This window comes from Nilaparvata lugens, chromosome 10 (genome assembly GCF_014356525.2).
Source record: "Nilaparvata lugens isolate BPH chromosome 10, ASM1435652v1, whole genome shotgun sequence".
Taxonomy (NCBI): Eukaryota; Metazoa; Arthropoda; class Insecta; order Hemiptera; family Delphacidae; genus Nilaparvata; species Nilaparvata lugens.
Genome location: NC_052513.1, coordinates 39,282,661 through 39,306,735, shown reverse-complemented (window position 1 = coordinate 39,306,735; position 24,075 = coordinate 39,282,661). Strand labels below are relative to the sequence as shown.

General features: G+C 36.4%; 1 protein-coding gene across 1 annotated transcript; it reads left to right on the top strand.

The window, feature by feature from the left end:
• Positions 1 to 111: 111 nt before the first annotated feature.
• LOC111048213 (FACT complex subunit Ssrp1-like) lies at positions 112 to 23,555 on the top strand. Its single transcript, XM_039436848.1, has 13 exons — positions 112 to 305; positions 726 to 911; positions 1,599 to 1,814; positions 6,374 to 6,552; positions 8,580 to 8,715; positions 9,796 to 9,899; positions 10,975 to 11,103; positions 12,468 to 12,626; positions 14,850 to 14,982; positions 16,782 to 16,966; positions 18,575 to 18,920; positions 19,535 to 19,666; positions 21,881 to 23,555. The coding sequence occupies exons 1-13, from the start codon at positions 258 to 260 to the stop codon at positions 22,226 to 22,228; spliced, it is 2,301 nt and encodes a 766-aa protein (XP_039292782.1). The 5' UTR covers positions 112 to 257; the 3' UTR covers positions 22,229 to 23,555.
• Positions 23,556 to 24,075: the final 520 nt, after the last annotated feature.

Sequence of the window (24,075 nt, the reverse complement as noted above, 5' to 3'; positions counted from 1 at the left end):
TCATGTTTCTTAATTTCTTATTGATGAAAAATCCGATTACAACAATATATTATGAGAATATTTATATTGATATATTATGGTTGATTGATTTTTGGCGCGAACAGTATTTAGGTTGGCAATTTCCGGCCTCTGTTTTTGTTGTGAAGATGGCGGTGTGTAGTGAGTGTGTCTAAAAATTATTAAAATATTAATTAAATAGGCTTTGATAGCTTTGTAATTTATTCCTGTTTACCAAAGTAACAACTCTCCGTATCACAATGGAGTTGGAGTTCTCAGATGTCAAATCTGAAGTCAAAGGAGCCATGGTAAGTTATCGTTCAATAGTTAACCTCAAATTTAAAAGCTTGTCGGTTTTAAGATTTTATGACATTATTAATAATACTCTAATTCAATGAGAGAATCAATGAAATATCTATTGTAAATCAAATTTATTCATCATTTGTATCTATTAAATTACTATTTGAAGCTTCAAACCAATTGGTGTTTTCTGAACCTATAGCCTATAGGCTAAACCAACAGGTGATATTTTTGATGTATTTCTGGAAGTATTTTGTAAATTTTAGAACTGAACTCTAAATTTTCTTTTAATCTATCAATAATTTTTAGAGCAACAACTCTGGTGGGTAAAATTAACTTATTTACAACTTGATTACATTACAATTTAATTTACATAATACATAACATTAAAATGTCAATATTCAATGTTCAATCTTATCATTTTTCAGTGCCCCGGACGGCTGAAGTTTGCCGAACAGAACATAATTTTCAAAAACAGTCGCACTGGAAAAGTTGAACAGATAAATAGCAGTGATGTGGAACTTGCAAACTGGCAGAAATTCATTGACAATTGGGGTGTACGTTTATTTCTTAAGAATGGAACCTTACATAGGTTCAGTGGATTCAAAGAAGGCGTAAGTGATTTATCAGTACTTATGTACCGTAGTATTTAAATGGAATTATTCATTTACATGGAAACAACATTTAATTTTTTCATAACATGGAAATATTCATTTACAATGTGGTGGCATAGTAGCCATCCACACTCTCGCGCCATTTATTTCTACGAGTGTGGCGCCGGCATAAAACTTCATTCATGTGGCGCCGTCTTGTGAATCGCAGTAGTGACAACAAGGCTTCATTATAGTTTTTGATAGTGTTTTATTGTTTTTGAATTAGCTCCTATAACTATTAACTAGCCTATAGTTTTTATTAGTTCATCTTCAGATGTCAACCCATCCAAGACAGTTCACTGCCTACGTCGCTTAAATTACCGTGAGCGATATAGTGAGGTCCTCGTTTTAATAGCACTGGAGAAAGATGGGAGAACAGCGTTGCCGATTCTCTGCCTTGCCACTGACTCCTTTAAGGATAGCTTATATCTGATGTAGAATTAACTGTTCAGTCTTTTTTCTAATTCCTTTTTCAGTTCTGTTTTTTTTCAGGAATTCACTATGGTTGAACTAACAAAAATATAACGGCTTCTATTACATTTATAGTTTTGGTTCATTAAATCCACGGATCTAATGGTCCGTTAGACTTGATAAGTATGCTAGAAACCGAGTTCTATTGTCATAATTTTGTCATTTTTTTTTTTGTAGGAGAAAGAGAAAATAGCGAAATTCTTCAAAAGCAGCTACAGCCTGGACATGCTGGAAAAAGAGTTGAGCGTGAAGGGTTGGAATTGGGGGACGGCGAAGTTCAACGGCGCTGTTCTGAGCTTTGATATCGGCAACAATGCCGCTTTCGAAGTGCCACTCAGCTACGTATCGCAGTGTCCCACCGGCAAGAATGAGGTCACCATGGAGTTTCATCCTGTGAGTAGACTCCAAATTCTCCAATTTTAATGTTAATACTGTTAAGTCGTTGCCAAGGACTGGGGTCTCCAAATAGGCAGTGTTAAAAAACTTGTCACATAATTTAGAAAAACTGCTTGGATATTTGTTTTTGAGGTGCTAAATCTCCATAAAAGATACTCCTTCCTCAACTCCTCCAACGAGTCGCCGTTCTGATAATAATCAAGAGAACCCGAGTTCGAATCTCGACCGGGGCAGAAGTTTTTGACCACAGCACAATCACATAGATACGGCAACCCCGTCTTTCGGAGGAGACGATAAGCCGTCGATCCCGTTTACCTAAAAAATAGTCGTCATCTCTCAACATCATTCCTTTCACTCATTACCAACGCACAAGCCTAAGAGCTCATGTGGGCATCACCCTCAGTATTTGATTATGATTATTATGAGTAGAGCGGTCTTTCAACGAGTTTGTTCTCCACAATTGTCTAGAACCTAGAGTTTGGTTTGCCTTGTATCTCCTTGGGAAAACTGTTGAAGAATTTTATAACTTTTGTTGAGAATCTGTTCTAAGTACTGTACTAGGCTAGTCTGCTGCGAGGTATCTCCAATGAGGTAGCATTTCTGGTATTGTACGCATTATATCACCACTTCTTTATATCAGTTCCTGAGTTTCCTTCATTGAGCACATTTCATACCGGCTGTACACAGTGAGGATTCCAAGACTCCTGATGAGAGGCTGACAGTGATCCCTGAAGTCTAAGAAGAACACTATCCTCATGGTTTTTTCCTGTTGGAGCAGAAAATCATGGACGGCTTATGAATGACCTTACAGTAGTAACCCATAGTTGATGTAGCTCTGGAAAAGTGAGTGGTATGCCATGATAAGGCTGGTGTGGTCAACTAGGTGTCTCAGTTTTTTGAGGAGTATAATACCATAGAGAAACAATAGCGTAAGTAGATATCCCATGGTATAGGGAATTTATGTCGCAACTTTTACTGTTATCTCAAGCCGATTACTGTCGATTATTGTCAATTTTTACTGTTTTGTTGGGGTGATAGTGTATGAATGGTACAATTTGAGAGACTTCCAGCGTCACACAGCTGCATAGGAAAGAACTATGTGAACTATCGGCTTGGGATAACTGTAAAACTTGCGACATAAACGCCCTATACCATGGGATATCTACTTACGCTATTGTTTCTCTATGATAATACTCTTAAAAAGTTTCCTGCACATCTGTTGAACATGAAGATTCCAGTTTAACCTCCTGTCCATCTAGAAACCTACCAGCCTCATTGGCTCTTCTGCAGCTGTTTGCTCTTCAATGAGCAGACTAGGATGCTTGTTTTATCTTCATTGAGCTTCAATTTTTAGCTAGAAACCGTAGCTTGTCATCCTCAATGAGACTGGCAGACGTTCCCCTCACCTGTTCGATGGAGATGCCTCTGGATATCAAGGTGGTGTAATAAGCAAAACGTACTGAACCCTGCCTGCTCGTGAAGTCGTTCATAATCAATATGAACAATAGCAATCTTAAGCAATATAAACAGCAGGTGGCCTAGGACTGATCCTTGTGGTACTCCATTCTCAACACATTTCAACTTTGAAGTGGCATCACTCAGTTGGACCACTTGCTTTCTGCCTTCAAGGTAAGATGCCACTGTCCCTAGGACTGTGCCACCTAGACCATATCTCTCAAGTTTTTCTAACAGTATTTTGTGAGGAACGCAGTCAAAGGCTTTACTGAGGTCACTGTGAGGGCAAGGGAATCGCCTGCCTCAAAAGCACTCTGGATATTGTCTGTCAATTCTAGTTGCTAGTAGAGCGCTTGTGTTTGAATAATTCAATTCAAACTATATTTTAAACTAAACTTAAGCTTACTAAACTAGCATACACTTAAACTAAAATGTTGATAATTTTGAAATCCAAACTACCTTGGTAAGTAAGTGTTCAATGTTGTGCCATTGAGTTTCAAAACATCCCAGTCAATCCACAAATTTGTAGCAGAATTTGAAAATATGAGAAAATGGCTCATAGAAAAGAAATGTATACATGCTCACGGTAGTTCTTCTATATCCCGCGTTAATAAAGAACACAATAATTTTATTCCTAGGGTGAGACCATATTAGGCGTTTTCAGAGTCGGCAGGGGAGGAAGTTCTCCGACTGGCTGATTGGATTGGCGCCTGGAAAACACTTAATATGGTTTCGCCCTATTGTAGTTCTAGCTTTACTTTGTATTTCTCTATCGGAAACAGTTTTGGGCTACCAGAGCTGGTTGTTTCCAGATAAATACATTCCACAAGTAAGTATACAAATGCAAGTTATATAATAAATAAAATTCACAAAGTAATTTTCAGAATCCAATTTATTTAAAAACGTAATTTAAATTGCAACATTATTTATCCACTTTTTTCAAAGTATTTTCTCCAGAACTGGGTACACCATGCACTCTTATCCTGTAGATACAAGTATAGTCCGGGTTACCATGGTTGGTGAATACTTGCAACTTGACCACTTTATAAGACTTATTCGAGTGATCTTTGACGGGAAACGTTTGCACGGCCGGACCCTGGTTATCATACACAAACGACCCCAAACAATCGGTCTCCTTGTTCTGCTTCACACCCCACATCGAGAAAAACTTGGGAGCCGATGTGGTTTTTCCAGACTGTGATTTAGAGTGATGCAAATGCTCCAAAGTGATTCCTCTCACAAAGATCTCTGCGGTCAGCTCAAATGTGGCGATTGCGTTCTCGATTTCTACACTCCAACAGTCTCCGGGGAAGTTGGAGGGGGTGAGAATGGTTTGGGCAGCTTTTGAGAAGGTTTTGCAACATTTCAACCATCCTCCCTCGGTTGTCAAATTCGTTTCGTTCTCCAAACTCCCCACAGTCAACACTTTTCCATCTAGCGCATAATCTATTTCCCCTACATCAATGTTCATCTCGCGGTCTTCCATACTTTTCACCCTTCGTTCAACTTCCAGAAATCTGTGATCGATTGCTTCCAAATATTCCATAACTTTTCTCTGTTCCCTGCTCACCTCCCATAAGCCGCGTCTAGTTTGTGATGAGTAGTTCTCGATGTTGTCGAGTTTTTGCTGTAGTGTGTAAGTGATGTACATAAGGAATAGGACGAGTGCGGTTAGGGTTATTCGTAGAGAGGACTCCAACCAGGTTTTGTTGGAGTTGGGTGGTTTGAGAATGTTGCAGATGTCTTCTGCGGGGTTGGCGTTGATGTTATGGTGGGTTGGACATGAGCGGCGGTTTCTAGACATGTTTGGAAAACAAAATAGAACCTTAAACTGTAGTTAAAACCTTGAAGCACTCTTCAATTAAAAATTCTTTAGTATTCTTCTAATAACTTTGGATAAAACCTTAAAGCAATTCGTTTGAACTCTGGTTAAAACCTTGAAGCACTTTGGTTAAAACCTTAAAGAACTTTATTTAAACTTTGGATAAAACCTTAAAGCAGTCTTCAATTAAACTTTTTTAAATCCTTCTAAATAATTTGAGTGATGGAGTTTTTGACGATACTCTAAAAGCAATTAATGAATGATGAGTGTTTCGATAAAACTTTGGATAAAACCTTGAAGCAGTCTTCAATTGAACTTTTTCAAATCCTTCTAAATAATTTGAGTGATAGAGTTTTGATGATACCCTAAAAGCAATTAATGAGTGAGGAATGTTTCGATGAGTGATAAAACGTCTAAAGGAGTAGATGCGAATAAAGTTTATCAATATAAAATACTTTTTAAAAGGGTCTTGAAGATGAAGTTCTTAAAAGTAGTATTGAGGAGTGGATAACAAGGCAGTTTTTTAAAATTCTTCCTTTGAAATATTAAAAATGCTGGAATTCTGCAAAATACAGTAGGTAGTTAAAAATGGAGCTCTGCAAAATACTTTCTGAGAAGCTTACAATTAATATTAAGATGAAAGTTCAGTTATAGAAAGTAAACAAAAAGTGTAAATAGAGATGTTTATGGTTAACACAGGTTAATCAGCTGTTGCATCACTAATTATAACTACACATGATGTATTTCATGGTGGTTTAGTTTTGTACTTGATTCTTACTTTCCTTGCCCTATTATCATAGGTATGTGTGTGTGTGTGTGTGTGTGTGGTGTGTGTGTGTGTGTGTGTGTGTGTGTGTGTGTGTGTGTGTGTGTGTGTGTATGAGTGTATGTGCGTCTATGTACACGATATCTCATCTCCCAAGTAACGGAATGACTTGAAATTCGGAACGAGGAGAACAGTTAACATTACATGAATAAACCTTTATCTGCTACCGTTTATTGAAGGCATTGACTAGACAGAAGTTTGGCAACGTTTTTCTCCTATCTTTCTTCACTGCCATTGTAACGTGGACCTCACTGTAGACGATGTCACCCACATTCTCCTCGAAATACTCGTTCAGCGAGTGTTAAGCTCTGCCGACAAGCCAGGACTTGAGTTTTTCCAATTTTCTGGTTTAATTTTCACTATATTTCATAATTATTCTTTGATAGTTCTATTAATGTTTCTGATTGATTACTTTTATTAATGTTTTGATTGATGAGATTGATTGTGTTGTAGAATGACGACGCCCCAGTGAGTTTGCTAGAGATGCGGTTCCACATACCGCCGGCAGAGCTGGCAGGTGATCTTGATCCGGTTGAGGCGTTCCACAAGCAGGTCATGAAGAACGCCAGCGTCATTTCCGTTTCCGGAGATGCCATCGCTATCTTCCGGGAGATCTATTGTCTCACTCCCAGGTGAAAATCGAAGTTGTAAAACTCTTGAAGCTAGGGTTTCAGATACATACAAGTTTTAGGCCCGGTTACACAAAAGCCGGTTAAATTTTAACCGTGGTTAATTTCACGAGAACCAATCAAAAAAGCTTTTTTGAAAAATACGGCATCTCTGATTAGTTCTCGTGGAATTAATCACGATTAAAACTTAATCGGCTTTTGTGCAACCGGCACTTGATATCCATAAATGTTTCGTGGAAACCAGCGTCAGAACGCCAGCATAATTTCCGTTTCCAGCGACGCCATTGCCATCTTTAAGGTCTCTTCACATTTAGCTACGCTACGCTGAAATACATCCTGTCTTCCAATCTTAAATCCAATCTTTGAATCTGTCCCATTCATATCAGCTTAGCGTAGCTTTCAATATGTTATACATTGATAGATACAATATAATTTTCAACTATGAATGATTGGGGAAGGAACAACAGGCTTGAAGCCCAAAACTGTTCCTTTCCCAAATTTAGATAGAAATTGTCCAAAAATAGGTTATGTTTACACTTCACGATTTTTGTCCAATTTTGAGAAAATTGTAAAATTGAATATTGGGAGGACAGCTACGTCTCCGAATACGTATTCCAGCGAAGCTAAGAGTGAAGAGAACCCAAGGAGACCTACTGTCTCACTCTCAGGTAAAAATAAAATTTGTGATAGATACAAGTGAAAGGTGCGGGTGTTCACATTGTACATGTATCTCACTTGACACTGACCTCGAATAATAATTATAACTTGTCTCACCAACATAACTTACGAGGCCAACATAACTTATGGCTTGCTGAATAAAATTGGTGTAAGGGATAGAATGATCAAGTTTTGCCACTTGACAGTGGAGAGAATCTACGTGAATTCTCTGTTTGATAGTCTTCCTACAATACTTTGATTGAGACTGGTCTTAGCTACCTTGACTACTTTAACTTAATCCTAATCCTTGTCTTATCTCTGCCTGTAACTGAATGACTAGGATCAAGTAAAGCTTTCCCTGACCAATCAATTTATGTTCTGATTCGCAGAAATGTAATACAAGTGTTGTTATGGGGGTGTTCACATTTGCAGTGTGCCAATGTGTGAACCCTACCATAAGACCCAATGTGTCCAGTAGGGACACAGTAAATAAATGTGTCCAGTAGAACAGAAATTAATTGGAAAGGAGGACTCAACATTTTAGCTGTATTATTGAAAAGTTCGTAACAGAATTCTTTAACGAACTGTTTCAGATACTATCATCGAACTAATAAAGTTGAAAGTAATTACAGATATTGGTTTTAAAAATCTTACGAATACCTGTACTAGATTACTAAGGTCAGACACTAACGTTACGTTTCGCCGCACATTTTCGACTGTACAGTCGAAAACCGTAACGTTAGTGGCACTCACATCCTACGCAGGTGTGTAGTAGCATAGAGAAACAATAGCATAAGTAGATATCCCATGGTATAGGACGTTTATGTCGCAACTTTTACTGTTATCTCAAGCCAATAGTTCATGTAATTCTTTCCCGTGAAGCTGTGTGACACTGTTGGTCTCTCATATTGTGCCGTTCATACACTCTCACCACAACAAAACAGTAAAATTCGACAATAATCAACAGTAATCGGCTTGAGATAACAGTAAAAGTTGCGACATAAACTCCCTATACCATGGGATATCTACTTATATGCTATTGTTTCTCTATGGTAGTAGTATATCTCTTGCAGACTCTTGCTCTTGCAGGAGAAGAAGAAGATCAAGAAGTATATCTCTTGCAGGTCAGCTGCTACTGAACACTGTTAGTTTGTCAGTCGAAGATGTCCGTTACGTTAATGGCCCAAACGTGATTTATAATAGAGTAAAACAACTCCAAACTCTAATTTATAAAGAGTAGAGATTTGTATTTAAATCGAGTATAGAATCCAAATGGAATTACGCCATCGATCTTACAATTGTGGGTAATGAATGAAGGAGAAGGTATAAGGTATATTAAATCTAATTAAAGATCTTCATTTCTTACTTTGCAGAGGTCGTTACGACATAAAAATATTCCAGGCGTTCTTTCAACTTCACGGAAAGACGTTCGATTACAAAATTCCCACTTCAACTGTTCTAAGACTGTTCATGCTGCCTCACAAAGATGGCCGACAATTTTTCTTTGTGGTAAGTAGTCTCTTTTTATTAAAAAAATACTGTTACTTTATACATTGCGTTTCTTGTTGTTGTTTGTAGACCGAAGCGAAGCTGAGGTCTTAGTTTCGACTCGATCGGCTTTTGTCTGTTTGTTTGTACCGCAGTTACAGTCGCAGTTATTGTCCGATTTGGATGAAATTTGGTATACAAGTTCTTTGAAACAAGGCGCATAAACGTATGTATAACGATTTTTGATAGACCTCCGGTTTTGAAATAAATTGAATATAAATTGTGCCGCTCTAAAATGTGCTGTATTGAATGAATGGTATCGTTGGAATGCTATCGATAGAGGACAAGAGTTGTCAGCGGTGAACCTTGAAACGTCTGAGCCGCTCCAAATCATACTGTATTTATTAATTGAAGAAAACTTCTCACTTGATTGCACTATTTCTTCCCTTTTCAACACGATATTTCCCTGTTTCATAGATGAATAGTTTCTAGACCTACGGAACCGGCCGGAGACATCACAGCTTAGTTAGTTAGCTCTTGTTTTCGTTTTAGTATGAGATCGGAAACTGACTTGTGAGCATAAACATTCTGCATCGGCATAACAAGCCGCCATAGCATTGAATCCACTTTTCATGAAAAACATTAGCAACCTCCTGTCATTGTCACCAACAAACCTATCTTATTTAGAATCATTTTGCGTCTCACTATCGTCTGTGAGACGATTCATCGTCTAAATTGCCTACTGCATATTCCATTTTTCTGTCAGTTGGCCTATTTCTTATAATAAATTGTTAGAAAAGTTGTAATATTGTAAATATGGGGACGATATAAAGGTACCTCCTTGATAGACATTTATAAGTCCGGTGTCCCTGGAAACAATGTCTTTAGCACTTTCAATGGAGAAAATAATAGATGACATGGATAAATCTTCACAATATACTGTACTTTCTTAATGGCCCTTCTCATTAGTTTGAAAGTTGTAGGCTATTCATGAGCGAGTTCTATTGTTCGCAGAACTACTAGTTATCATGTTCTATTGCAATTTTATTGTTTTAGTTGATTTTATTGATGTCAATTTATAATGTTTCTTAATTTTTTCAGATAAGTCTTGACCCGCCAATAAAACAAGGTCAAACCAGGTACCACTATCTTGTATTCCTTTTTGGACAAGATGATGAAACTTCAATTGAACTTCCGTTCACTGAGTAAGTAGTGCACTGATCTTTTCAGTTCTATTTATGTAAAATTTTTATTGGAATTCAACATCATTGGTGTTTTGTAAAGCCGTATCCACACTGAACAAATGTTCGACATACATGTTCGGCAAACGATGTTTGTTGAGGAGCTCAGGGACAAACATTTCAAAAAGTTTTGACAATCATTGTTTGTCAAACAAAAAATTAATGTTTTTCTAAACTTTTTCAGAGTTGACAGCTGTAAAACATGAAACCTGTTCTTCCCACTTACAAATATTTTGTTTGGTGACGCGTCCACACTGGCCACGGGCAAACATTGTTTGTCAAACACAATAACATTTGCCCAAACTTTTTCAACAAACATGTTTGTCGAACATTTGTTCAGTGTGGACACGGCTTTTAACTGATACTACTTCTTCACAATTAACAAAAATAAATCAGTCTAGATTGTGCCATGAAGTCTTGTTGTACTGTTTTAATAAAAAGTTTGTTTGATTGATTGGTTTTGTAAAAATTGAACGGGGGTTGACAATATTTAGTGTGTTTTATCAATTGTTTGAAATTAAAGCTACTAAGTTTCATGTTTATCTTATCCTATCTATTAACTTAGGTTTTTCATTTATCCATGTTCCATATCAGTAATCAATCAATGTGAAAAGAATCTGATGGATGAAAGTCTTATAAAACTTATTCAACTAGTTTATGATGAAGTTAGTTAATTGGTAGCTATTTGTGTCACTGAACTGCTATGATCACTTATTATTACTATCCTGTAATTTTTAGTGCCGGTTGCACAACAGCCGGTTTTATTTTAACCGTGATTAATTCCACGAGAACCAATCAGAGAAGCCGTCTTTTTAAAAACGCCTTGGTTCTCATGAAATTAATCAAGGTTAAGATTTAACCGGCTGTTGTGCAACCGAGCCTAGGAATTGAGAATAGAAATATTAAAGTGAATTCGTATGATTTATTGTTGGTGAGGAGTCCCTTGCGGGGAGAATAAAACTGTTAATATACTACTTATTGTATGGTTAAAATTCTTGATATGTTTTCTGAATTAATGTATTTTTCTGTAATGTTTCAGAGAAGAACTGAAAGAGAAGTACGAAGACAAACTCGAAAAAGAAATTCAGGGCCCAACCTTCGAAGTCCTTGGAAAAGTGATGAAAGCAATTGTGAATAGAAAGATAACCACTCCTGGAAATTTCAAAGGGTGAGTTGAACTACTGTAAATCCAATTTTCATTACTTACAGATTATTTTAATTTTTGTTGTTATTAGTCTGATGTTTTATCAGGATTAATATTTAATTTGAAGTTCTTTGAACACTATCGTCTTTATGTCTATATCTATTTCAAGCCAATTTCAAAGCCTGGCATCTGCTGAAAAACCCACGGGTTTTGCAGAATCCAACAATGTGAAATTGTTTTTCTAATAAAATTGATTGATTGAAGTCTCATCTTCTTTATCCTTTTCTCTTATAACAGGACTTATAATTTTTTTATTTATGTCCATGCTATAATATAAACATTACTGCATCACAATCTATACCTATAACGCTACCCAACATCAAATTATCCATTAACCTATATTATAGTCATCATCATCATCATCATCATCATCATCATCATCATCATCATCATATGTATTAATCTTTGAGTAATTTTGACTATTTGTTATAACGTTGACTATTAAGCTTATCAATTCAATTTCATATAAAAATACTGATATCACTTCATATAATTTAATATTCAGGCACCAAGGTTCGCTCGTTATTTATTTATTGATAAACAGAGCACAATTATTTAAAATGATTGGGGAAGGACTAACAGACACAGCCCAAAACTGTTTCTTCCCCGAATTTTATTTATACACTATAAATAGTTCAAAAAGTAGGTTATGTTCCATACACTTGAATTCGGGTTCAATTTTCAGTCCTAACATTTGAAAACAGAAAAGTTCTAATTTAGATTGTTTGCAAACCAAATTGAATTACAAAATAACACTCACTAATCACTTGGAACTGTGAAATAATGATTAACTTTGAAAATTATTATATACTCTAATTTAGAATGATATACCATGTCATGTTAACAAATCAGATTATTTTGATCAGATCGATTAAAATTTCTAGATAATATTTCTCGTGAGATAAGCTGATTGATTCAACAGCTGTACATAATTCTGTCTCTCTCCCATACAGGCAGTCCCATCTTCCGTTATCAACAGAAGACGAAATTATCATGTGTTTTTCCAAGGATGAGTAATTATTATCCTTTTCATGTCCTTCAGCGAGTTTTCCCAGGGATGAGAAAGAGTGCAATCGAATTTTTATATCATAAACCTACTATGTTCCAAATTTCGTGAAAATCGTTAGAGCTGTTTTCGAGATCTGTTGGACATAAATATATACAGAAATTGCTCGCTTAATATAATAGGATAATATCATCAGCATTTTTTATATTCAACCGCCATTATCTCTATTTCAACTGATTTACCAATTTTATTTTTTATTTGTTTTGTTTACCAATTTTATTATTTATTTGTTTAACAATTTTATTAATTATTTGTTTTGTAGTGCATCTGGAACACCAGCGATTGGTTGTTCGTATAAGGCGGCTGCAGGTTATCTGTATCCACTGGAAAGAGGCTTCATCTTCATTCACAAACCTCCTCTTCATATAAGATTCGAAGAGATTGCTTCCGTGAACTTCGCTCGTAGCGGTGGCAGTACTAGGTCTGTATGAATTAATACTACAATTATCAGTATGTATCACCATCCTTACTCATGTAGCAAAATACTTTCGCATCACCAATGATAAACAAACGTCACTGTAAACGTTGTAGCAGACTATAGATTACTAAAATAAAAGTTAATCGGGTCTATATGTGCAATTTTTGTTAGTATTTTGAATATTTTTATTAACCTTCCATTTGGCCAAACATTTAAAATAAGTAGGAGTAGTAATGTTGTTGTTTGGATGTGACATCTTCATGCCTCTATTCATTCTACTATGCACTTTGAATCTCCAGTTTTATTCAATGATAAATTATTTCCAGCAGACATTTCAGTTGAAGTTTTATAATTCGTTTATTTCACTGCATTTTTACAATAATTGGTAATACAAATACATACATTAAACATAAAGGTTGAACATTACAATTGGTAATACAAATACATACCTTAAGCATAATAATTGAACATAGATAATAATATTAAGCATGTAACAGAAAAAACCACAGTGCATCATTCTTTAGGCTAAACCTGCGATGAGGGATGTCTCGCTCTCTAGTTGAGTCAACTTAATTATAATACAATAACAATTTTGAGGTATCAAACAATAAAGTAAATTTTATACAATAATCAGTGTGCCTTTCACAAGATGGGATTACGAATCTTTAACAATAAATTACATTTGAATGAAGACAGCAAAAAAAAAATGTAAATAATATTACACCTCTATTAAAAGTTTTTCTTCATAGAAGCGATTAAGTCTATTCTTAAACAAATTGTAACTGGGTGCATCTGATATATCTGATTGCAGTTTATTGAAAAGTCGTGGTCCCTTAGCAAAAGCATGTAAGGAGGCCACTCTACTTCTTGTGAAGGGTTCTTTTAATTTATTAGCAAGATTTCGACGAGTGGAATATACATGTTCATCCATAACTGGAAACTCTGAACGTCTTAAATACACAAACTTCAAAAGATTTATTTCAAATAGGGTATCAACACTAAAAACGCCAAATTCTCTATACAATACTTCGGTTGGATATCTTATGGGTCTCTTTAAACATATTTTTATTATTCTTTTATAAAGAATTATGAGAGGTTGCAGAATTGAACTCCCACAACTTCCCCAGGATACAATACCATAGCAGATAATTGACTGTATCAGTGCCAAGAATACCATTCTTAATTGATAGATAGGAAGGACATTCCTTAATTGAACGAATTTATAAATTAATTTTCTAAGTTTTGAACAGATGTATGAAATGTGCGAGCTCCACCGTAAATGTACATCCAATACTACACCTAAATATTTTATTTCATTTTCTTTCTCTAATGTAGGACATCCACAGCTGTTGTATGGACTGGCACAATTTATATTATGTGATACTAGTTTACAGTCAGTATTATCTGGAGGCAATCCAGAGGACGACAATGAAAAGGGAAGAAATCTAGTTTTTTGAATATTCAAATGTAGGAGACTATTCTTTAACCAGGACTTGATAACATCAAAGCATTTATTAGCTCTCTGGAAGGTGATTGGCCAAGTTTCCCCCCAAACTATAGCAACTGTGTCATCCGCAAAAGAGTACAAGGAACAATTCCCTAGATTTATATTTAATAAATCATTTATGTATATTAAGAACAAAACTGGCCCAAGCACTGTTCCTTGTGGAACTCCAATATTCACATTTAATAGTCCACTTGTCTTTTTATCAAGCCTAACTTTTTGTCTTCTACAATTTAAATATGACTCAAAGAATGACAATGCAATACCTCTTATTCCTATTGCTTCCATTTTATCCATTAGAATTCTATGGTCAACTGTGTCAAATGCTTTTTGTAAATCCAGAAATATTCCTAAGCATTTGTCCCCATTATCTAATTTGCTCAAAATTTCTCTTGTTATTCTAAAAATTGCATCGGATGTACTCATACCTTTTCGAAATCCATATTGATTACTGAATAAAATGTTGTGTTTTTCCAAATAGGATACCAGCCTCGACTTTACACACTTTTCAATTACTTTGGATATACTTGAGAGTAGGGAGATAGGACGATAGTTACCAAGTTCAGTCCTACTACCACCCTTATAGAGAGGAATAACTGTAGCTATTTTCATTTCATCTGGAAAATACCCCTGTTGGAAGCAAAGATTTATAATCTTTTTTAGAAGATTTTAAGATTTTAGAATCAACAAGTTGTAATCTAGAACATTTTGAATGATTACAGGTCGTTCGATTTTGAAGTGGAACTGAAGTCGTCGATAGTGCACACGTTCAGCAGTATTGAGAAGGAAGAGTATGGCAAGCTCTACGATTTCATCACCGGCAAGAAACTGCGAGTCAAGAACTTGGGCAAAATGGTCAGTTTATATTTCTTCAGTAGAAATATTATAAAATGTTGATAAGTGTTCAAATGCTCCTGTATCCTATTCAGGCTCAACTCACACTACCTCGACTAAAATCGTACGACTCCAGTCTCTCGACCTACGGCTTTCTTGTTCATTGTCGCTACTTCAGTTCCATGCTACTCCATTTGTAACCTCACATACTTTAAAATATCAAATCCAATTCGTCTCTACTGCGCATGTTACAAATTTTATAATAATTATTATGAATATTTTTATTATTGTCTTGTCTAAATAATGATGAAACATCACTTTCATTAAAAATGCACGGTACTATGCAACTCAAGTCGAGGCTCGACCAACATGTCGATTCGACGCTCGACTCAGTCTCACAGTCTAGAATCGACAGTCCAGTCTCGAGTCGCGGAGACTAGAATCGACTGGTCTGAGTGTCACCATTTGAAAACACACTCTGCGTCGAGAAGAGTCTTGAGTCGCAGTCTCTTCTCGACTTGAGTCGCGTAAGAGTGAGTTGAGCCTAAATTGTTACTTTTATTTTGATTTGTAGTTTCTAAGATTAATGATTTGGTGTAGAAATTAATATATATTTTGACGATATGAGTCAAATTGAAAAATAGAAGAAGTTTGAGCAATAACCTGTCTTTTCTTCTCTGAACATTGTATTTGTTTGCTTCATCAATATAAGTTAATAAAATATATCGAAAAACTGGTGTTACGAGCGTTTCTAGTTGCACTGACTTAAGAAATTAATATTTTGTACAAATTTCATCTAATTGTTGTAATAACAAGGTCAAGTTGATGGTAATGTTGTCAAATAATATGACAAAAGAGAAAATAAATGAAGTTTTCCTTTACGTTGGGAAGGCTCTAGAAATAAGACAAATGATATGTGATTGAATATGTTATTCAACTTATCATTCTTTTATTCGATCTTTCTTTATTTCTAAAATGTTTATAATTTTGTTTACCGATTTTGTTTGTTTTATTTTTCTTAAGATACTCATAACGACTCGACTCTATTGGTTTTTTACTGTTCCATCTTTATTTTCTAAATTATTCATAATGTTTGTTTTTTCGATTTGGGGTAACCGTCCACTGGAACCGTATTCAACCAATCCGTTCGGCCGTTGGATCGGACGAATCTGCCGGCCGTTAACTCGGCCGAATATGGTCGTCCATTGGAACCGTTTACGTCGGTCTAGTTCAGTAGTTGGCTGAACTATTGAATATTGAATAAATATTGAATTAACTACTATTATAGCCACCAAAATTCTTCATAAAAAATGATTATATTGAGATTTTAAAAATTGAATAAACAAATATCCACTAAATTAGTTATTCATTACAATAATCTTACCTTTGTTCAGCAATCTTTGTCCACATATTCTTTTGAACATCACGACGATGATATCTTTTGTCTCGCATATCTCACAATGCTCTTGAACCAAACTTATCAACTTTTTATTGTCCAACTTCAAAAAACAAACAAGTCTGTGAAACAATTTTAGGTTAGGAACACTTTGTTGTCTCAGCTCGACTAGTTAGTTCGGCCGGATAGAACCGGAAAATCCCATTCAATTTGGATCGAAAAATTGATCGGCCGTGCAATGGACGAGCATCTATTCCTTTCTTTGTTGGGGGATCGTTCGGTAGTTTTCGGTCGATGCTAGTGGACGAAAACGGTTTTAGTGGACGGCCCACCTTGTTTGTTTGATTTTTCTCAGATTCTCAAAACGACTCAACTCTATTTGTATGGTCTTCCGTATTCATTTATTTATTTGTGTGTTTGTCAGGACAAGCCGTCGTACGGTGGTGAGGACTTTGGTGACTCGGACCAGGAGGGCGCTCCGGACGCGTACTTGGCGCGCGTGAAGCGGGAGGCGCAAGAGAGAGACGACGACGATGATGGAGAGGACAGCGATGAGAGCACCGACGAGGACTTCAATCCCAATATGGTCGAGAGTGACGTCGCCGAAGAGTGAGTTAACTGTCTCTGTTTCATTCTTGTTTGTGCGTCTTGCAATATTGTATCTTCCGATGATATTTCCTTCCCTTGGTCCATGTATTTCAACTTGTTGGTGTTATTTCTGTGGCTTGGTGCGAAAACTACCAATGAAGACATATGTTTTTTGTCATTCATACTCCTTGCCTGAACTACCAATGTCGACTTCTGCACTTCTAGCACTCGCATTTCCGTATCGAAATGCCGTAGTTCGAAAATACAAGGTGATCTTTCGAGGTGTACAGTCGTTGATACACTTCCATACACAGCTTTGCTAACAGTAAAATCTTTGGTAAACCTTCATATTATCATCATACGCTTACTAATTTTTGCACATATTTACATGTGCGTGTTATTACAGTTAGTGCTGGTTGCACAGAAGTCTGTTGAGTTTCAATCTTGAATAAACTCAGGGTGGCCACCTACCGGGAAAACCGGGAAATCCTCATGATTTTACTAACCGGGAAAAACACCGTGAATTCCTCATGAATTTTTCCAATCATTCATAAATTTCAATTAATTTAGTAAAGAAGTGTACTAAACAATAAACACAAATGAAAAAATACTTGATGGCTAGCAATAATAATTAATTGGCAATGTTTTTGAACTACCTAAATTAAAAAAATATCTAAAAACATCGATATCAATGTCATGTCAAAATTATCAATATATTTGGAAATTTAAATATGTTCGCAATTCGTAATGTAAGATGAAACTGAAGATTTCCATAATAAATTCTTTACGAATGTATCTTGATCTTCAAGTACCGCGGATCCTCTACCTGGAAAATTTGAATTTTTATTCTGGAAAACCGGGAACTACTCATGATAATTTTATTTTTAAATGGGTTGCCACCCTGAAAAACCACGAGAACCAATCAGAGAAGCCATCTTTTCGAAACAGCCTTCTCTTATTTTCTCTCGTGGCATTTAATCTCGTTTAAGATTTAACAGGATTTTGTACAACCGAGCATATATAGATTTGTTGTTTCTCATCAATTTTTACACATATTTACATATGAGTGTTGCTACATCTAGTGGTGATTGCACAAAAGCCTGTTAAATTTCAATCGAGATTGAATTCCACGACACCAATTAGTGAAGGCTTCTTCAAATCAAGTCAAGTTTTATCCAATGATATCACTTACATGACAAATTTGATTATACAAATGATACTACAGATACAATACTGTTTGCTTGAAAAAAATCTTGTCTGCAAACAGAAGTGAAATACTTTGAGAACTCAACTAAAAATTCTTATCTATAAACTCAAATGAAAATACTTATCTTAGTTCATCCCACACACGCACACATACACACAAGGAGAAATAATAATTTATTAATAAATTTTGAATGAATTGAAACTAGTGACTGTCAAGGTGATTCATCTAAGAATAATAAAAATCATAAATCATCATATTAATCATTAATTCCAACCGGAGAATAAAATAAGGCTTCTCTGATTGGTTCGTGTGGCATTTAATTTGAGCAGGCTTTTGTGCAACCGGGTCTCAATCATACAGAGTAATGAGTGAGGACTTTATGAAATGTTGATTAATAACCGTTTTTGTATTTCCGTTTTCAGGTACGACTCGAACCCAACATCGACCGACTCGGACGAAGACTCGGCGGCCGGTTCAGGGGGAGGTGGAGGGGGAGACGACGACGGCAAAGGCGGCGGCGAAAAGAAGCAGAAGAAGAAGAAAAAGGAAAAGAAGAAGAGTAAGGAGAAGTCGGTTTCGGACAAGCCGCGCAAAGAGCGCCGGAAGAAGAAGGAGAAGGACGGCAACATGCCAAAGCGGCCGATGTCCGCCTTCTTCCTGTGGCTTAATGAGAACAGGGACAAGATCAAGGCTGATAATCCGGGCATTGCGGTCACCGATGTTGCCAAGAAGGGTAGTGAACTGTGGAAGAAGCTCTCTGATAAGTCGGTCAGTTAATTAATTATTAGATAAATTAATGAATAAATAGATGGATGAATGAATGAGTTGTGGAAGAAATGAATTGCATAAATTTATTTTTGTCATAGTCAGTCAATTTCACAGCTGTTTTCCATGCATGAATCAAGCCGGTAAACAGCTGTTTGCGGAACAAATAAACATAATTATGATTCTCATTACAGCATACTCTACTGTAATGAAACCATTCATGTTTTCTTTGCAGTAGAGTATGTTTTCTAGTTCAGAAATAGGAAATGCAAAACTGCTACAAAAAAAACCACCTTCAGCGCTCCAGGTGGAAGTTTCCACAAAATTCCTAATTCAGAATTTGTAAACTAGGTTATGTTTATAGAATGCATGTAGTAATGTCAGCACAAGCAGGCAATGTTTTCTATTTCTCAATTATTCTTCTTTAGATTATTATGACAGAAAATAGTGTACGTTACTTGGACGTGATTGTCTTTTGCTGTGGTCGAATGAAATTCTAGTCTCGGCTAACGCCTCGACTAGAAACATCATTCTCGCCTACAACAAGCCCCTTCCCGTCCTTGTGACTTAAGATACTATTATTCAATTTACCTTGTTTCTCGTTTGTTTCGTGGCAGGAATGGGACGCGAAAGCGGTGAAAGCAAAGGCCGAATACGAACAGAAGATGAAGGAGTACATCAGCGATGACTCCAGCTCCGATGATGACGCCGATAAAAAGAAAAAGAAGTCGCCTGTCAAAGCGGAACTGGTGAGTTGTTTGAATTTTAGGTGGGTTCCGAACCACCGGGAAGTTTGTGTGAAGCTCATGTCAAAGTGGAGTGGTTGTACGAGGATCGTTCCAGAATTGAGTTGTACTACTTTTTACTTTCCTTGCCCTATTACCATAGGTAAGGAAAGTATTGCTTTCCGAAAAAAATTAAGGTACCCCAATTTCTAAATTTCTATACGTTTCAAGGTCCCCTGGGTCCAAAAAAGTGGTTTTTGGGTATTGGTGTGTGTGTGTGTGTGTGTGTGTGTGTGTGTGTGTGTGAGTGTATGTGCGTCTGTGTACACGATATCTCATCTCCCAGTTAACGGGATGACTTGAAATTTGGAACGTATAGTCCTTACACTATAAGGATCCGACACGAACAATTTCGATCAAATGCAATCCAAGATGGCTGCTAAAATGGCGAAAATGTTGTCAAAAACAGGGTTTTTCGCGTTTTTAACGAAAACGGCTCCAACGATTTTGATCAAATTCATACCTGAAATAGTCATTGATAAGCTCTATCAACTGCAACAAGTCCTATATCTGTAAAAATTTCAGGAGCTCCGCCCCAGCTATGCAAAGTTTGATTTTAGATTCTCAATTAGCAGCCTTCATATATAATTTAAACAAAAAAATTCAAGTGGAAAAGATTGAACATGAAAATCTCTGCAATTGATGTCCAGTAACATTTTCATCTAAAATTGAAAATAAGCTTGAAATTCGAGAAAATATGATTATTAAATTGCAAACTGTTGGCAACTGTTGGTTCTATCAAATCATCCACTACGAAGAGATAGCAGACCTCGTATGTCTCTAGCGTTATTGTCCTATCACCAGCTGTCTCATATCTTTGAATAGTAGATTTGAGATGCGCGAGAACACTAGCGTCAGGTGATAAATTTTCATAACGGCAAGGAAAGTTGTGTGAGTGCGCCACACCAGATTTTTTTTATAGCTATGCACTTGACAGGGAAATGCTTAAATTCTCAGGGAACTCTCTTTCAGGTTTAGTTAATTAGCGCGTCAGTTACGAGCAATCCAATATGGAGCCACCACTCACTTCAATTTCACTCACGCCAAATGAAAAATATGTAGTGTCATACGGTTTTTAACAGGAAAGAATAAAAGTGCCACTAAAATCCACCACGAGTTGTGTATTGTATATGGTGATGTCGTTATGTCAATGCCAATCGCTTTTCATTAGTTCCAATTCTCTGTTCATTGAAGAATAGCTTTACACAACTAATAACGAATTGGCCCCGTCCTTCCACACCACGTGCCCCAAATCATTGTCGAAGATGTCCGAAGACACCGAACGCTACAGTAGCTTACACACATTCACTCCTGACAGATACTGTCTGGTTTGCCGTCAGGATTGAATGTGTTTAGAGAAAGCTAGTGCGGAATTCCAACTGATTAGGCGTGTTGGAAGAAGAACTCTAGACATCCAACTGTCGGAGCAGAAGTGCTATTGTTCTCCGGTCAGGTTCGTACAGTTAGTAGCACTGACAGTCTATCAGCAAATCTGTCAGGATTAAAAGTGTGTAGGCTACTTATGCTTGACAAAATGTTGACGCTTTTTGATAAAACTCATTAGCAACTCTATCCAAATGTTGAAATTAGCATGCCTAAAGTGCGAGATAAATTACTTTTAACATGAAAAGGAGAAACCCATTTCTCCCTCCACAGTTTGTAGCGTGGACACAGACGGACATCCTGCGCACAATTGGATGCGCCGTGTCATTTTGCTTCATGTTCTTGTGATGAAAACATCTCTGTGACATACACAAACCAATATACAGTACCTGCTGACCAGTACACTACTGGAACATTGCCAGCAATTGATGGAGGGGAGTGTTGCCGCGTCGCGTTACAAAGCTCTCTCACTCAAGACACAAAAGAAGGAGAATGCTGCTAGGTAGTGGGAGTGATAAGTGGAGGATAGAGCATCGGACCTCTCCGTCTTCGAGAAAGAGCCATGTTAAAAGTAATTTATCTCGCACTTTAGTAATTCTCAAGTGGAGATAGTTATTTTCATCAGCGGTGCATTTTCTCATTCAATAATAACGATTGTCATAAAATTTAACGGTTGAACGATTATCACGCATGTCGCGAATAGATACAGAATCAAATAGAGTGAATCAATTTAAATTTTAGTTCTAATCTGTATTCCCTTGTTCTAATTCCTCTTTGTGCTCTGTTTCGTTGCAGAAGAAGGAGGAGAAGAGCGACGGAGGTGCCAGCTCAGAGGCGTCGGCGGACAGCGAAAGTGAGAAAGAGGAAAAGAAGAAGAAACCAGCCAAAAAAGCGGCGCCGGCGAAAGAGGTCAAGGAGGAGAGGAGCGACGGAGGTGCCAGCTCAGAGGCGTCGGCGGACAGCGAAAGTGAGAAAGAGGAAGAGAAGAAGAAACCAGCCAAAAAGGCGTCGCCGCCGGCGAAAGAGGTCAAAGAGGAGAAGAAGAAGGGAGGAGGAAGCGCTGATGAAGATGATGATGAGGAATTCGATGAGGAATCAGCTGGCACCACTCCTAATACTTCCGATGATTCTGGATCCGATTGAAGAGAAAATACTAATCAGGTTTTTGTTACTATTTCCAAAGCTATTCTTTCTAAAAATATCACATCCACATGCTTATTTTTGATCAATTACTCCGGAAGATTCATGTTCGATAAAGGAAGAAAACTGAGAATCAGGGTTTTGTTAGAATAATATTTTGTAAGGGATTCTTTCTAAAAATATCACATTCACATGTACCTTTTTGTTCATCCCTATACTTTGGAAGATTCATGTTCGTTGAAGGAAAAAAAATGCAAATCAGTTTTTGTTAGAATTCTAAGGGTTTCTTTCTAAAAATATCACATTCACATGCATCTTTTTGTTCATCCCTATACTTTGGAAGATCCATGTTCGTTAAAGGAATGAAAATGCAAATCAGGTTTTTGTTAGAATTCTAAAATATTCTTTCTATAAATATTACATTCACATGTAGCCAATACTCGTATTTTTGTTCCATTCAATATTTCGGAACATTCATGGTCTGTTGAGGTAGAAAACCTCAAATCACATGTATATTCTTGTTCCATTCAATACATTGAAAGATTCATGGCAGGTAAAGGAAGAAACTGAAAATCTAAGTGGAAGAAAACTTAAAATCTAAGGGTTTCTTTCTATAAATATCACATTCACTTGTATCTTCTTGTTTCACCCAATACTTCGGAAGATTCATGTTCGATAAAGGGAGAAAACTTGGAATTACGTTTCTGTTGGAATTCTAAAGGATTCTTTCTATAAATATTTCATTCACATGTAGCTCTATTCTCGTATTTTTTTCATTCAATATTTCGGAAGATTCATGGTCTGTAAAGATAGAAAGCCACAAATCAGATAATTTTTGTAACTAATATAATTATTAGAATTCAAAGTGATTCTTCCTCAGAATAGGTACAGTTACACATGTACCCTTTTGTCACTTATAGCCCAGATAATATTCGAGGTGATTCCACTAGAAATATGAGTTCAATATTTACCTTTTTGGCACTTATAGTCTTAATAACATTCAATTTTTTGACAATTTCATTGTCTATTTTTTCTAGAAATATCATTTCCCCGTATGTTTTTGTTACATCTAGGCCCAATTGCACCCACGTCTATCAAATATAACCGTGGTTAAATGGCGTCATTTCATTGTCGTGTCCGATTCGTTCATTGGTTCTCCGTTAGGTGACGTAATTTAACTGTGGTTAATAGATGTATGTGTAACCGGTGATAGTCTAGATGTTTATGGTGATCTTTCTAGAACCATTAAGTTCCACTGTGTCTCTTTGTTACTTATACCCTAGTTAGCATTTAAGGCGATTTTTATAGAAATATAAGTTTTTCATTATCAGTGTGTATTATTTTTATAATCTTATGGGTCTCATTACACAGGCATATTTTGCTCAATGAGAATTAACTTTAATGAAGTCTATGTCCACATTGTATGGCAGTATTTGGTTAACCTTGATAACCTTGATGTTGCTATCCTTGTCGGAGCAAGCTAAGTCATTGCTCATATTCAACGAATCCCTTTCAACCTCCGCAACGTTGCCAGATCTTGCAATGTCAAATTATAATCAATTAACAAAATATTTAATCTCAATTATAAAAATGCATTTATAAATCATTCAAAATATATTTTCTTGGTGAATGAGCAGTTGATATTACATCAGATAAACCGGTATCAGCTATCTTCTATAGAAGGCTGTTACAAGGAAGAGAATTGGCAACGCTGATCTCATATCTTTCTCCACTGCCGTGGAGCCTCACTATAAAATACTCCATTTTTTATAGAATGTCAAATTTAAGTGGCATGTTTTATCAGAAATAGAGGAATTGACATGAAAGGGGTTATTGGTAATTCAAGTGAT

What these genes read in the sequence shown, in the direction of transcription:
- LOC111048213 (XM_039436848.1), top strand. Translation starts at nt 258, where the DNA reads ATGGAGTTGGAGTTCTCAGATGTCAAATCTGAAGTCAAAGGAGCCATG. An exon ending in ATCTATTGTCTCACTCCCAG is followed by an intron (nt 6,553 to 8,579) that starts GTGAAAATCGAA and finishes CTTACTTTGCAG; the next exon opens with AGGTCGTTACGACATAAAAA. An exon ending in TCAAGAACTTGGGCAAAATG is followed by an intron (nt 14,983 to 16,781) that starts GTCAGTTTATAT and finishes TGTGTTTGTCAG; the next exon opens with GACAAGCCGTCGTACGGTGG.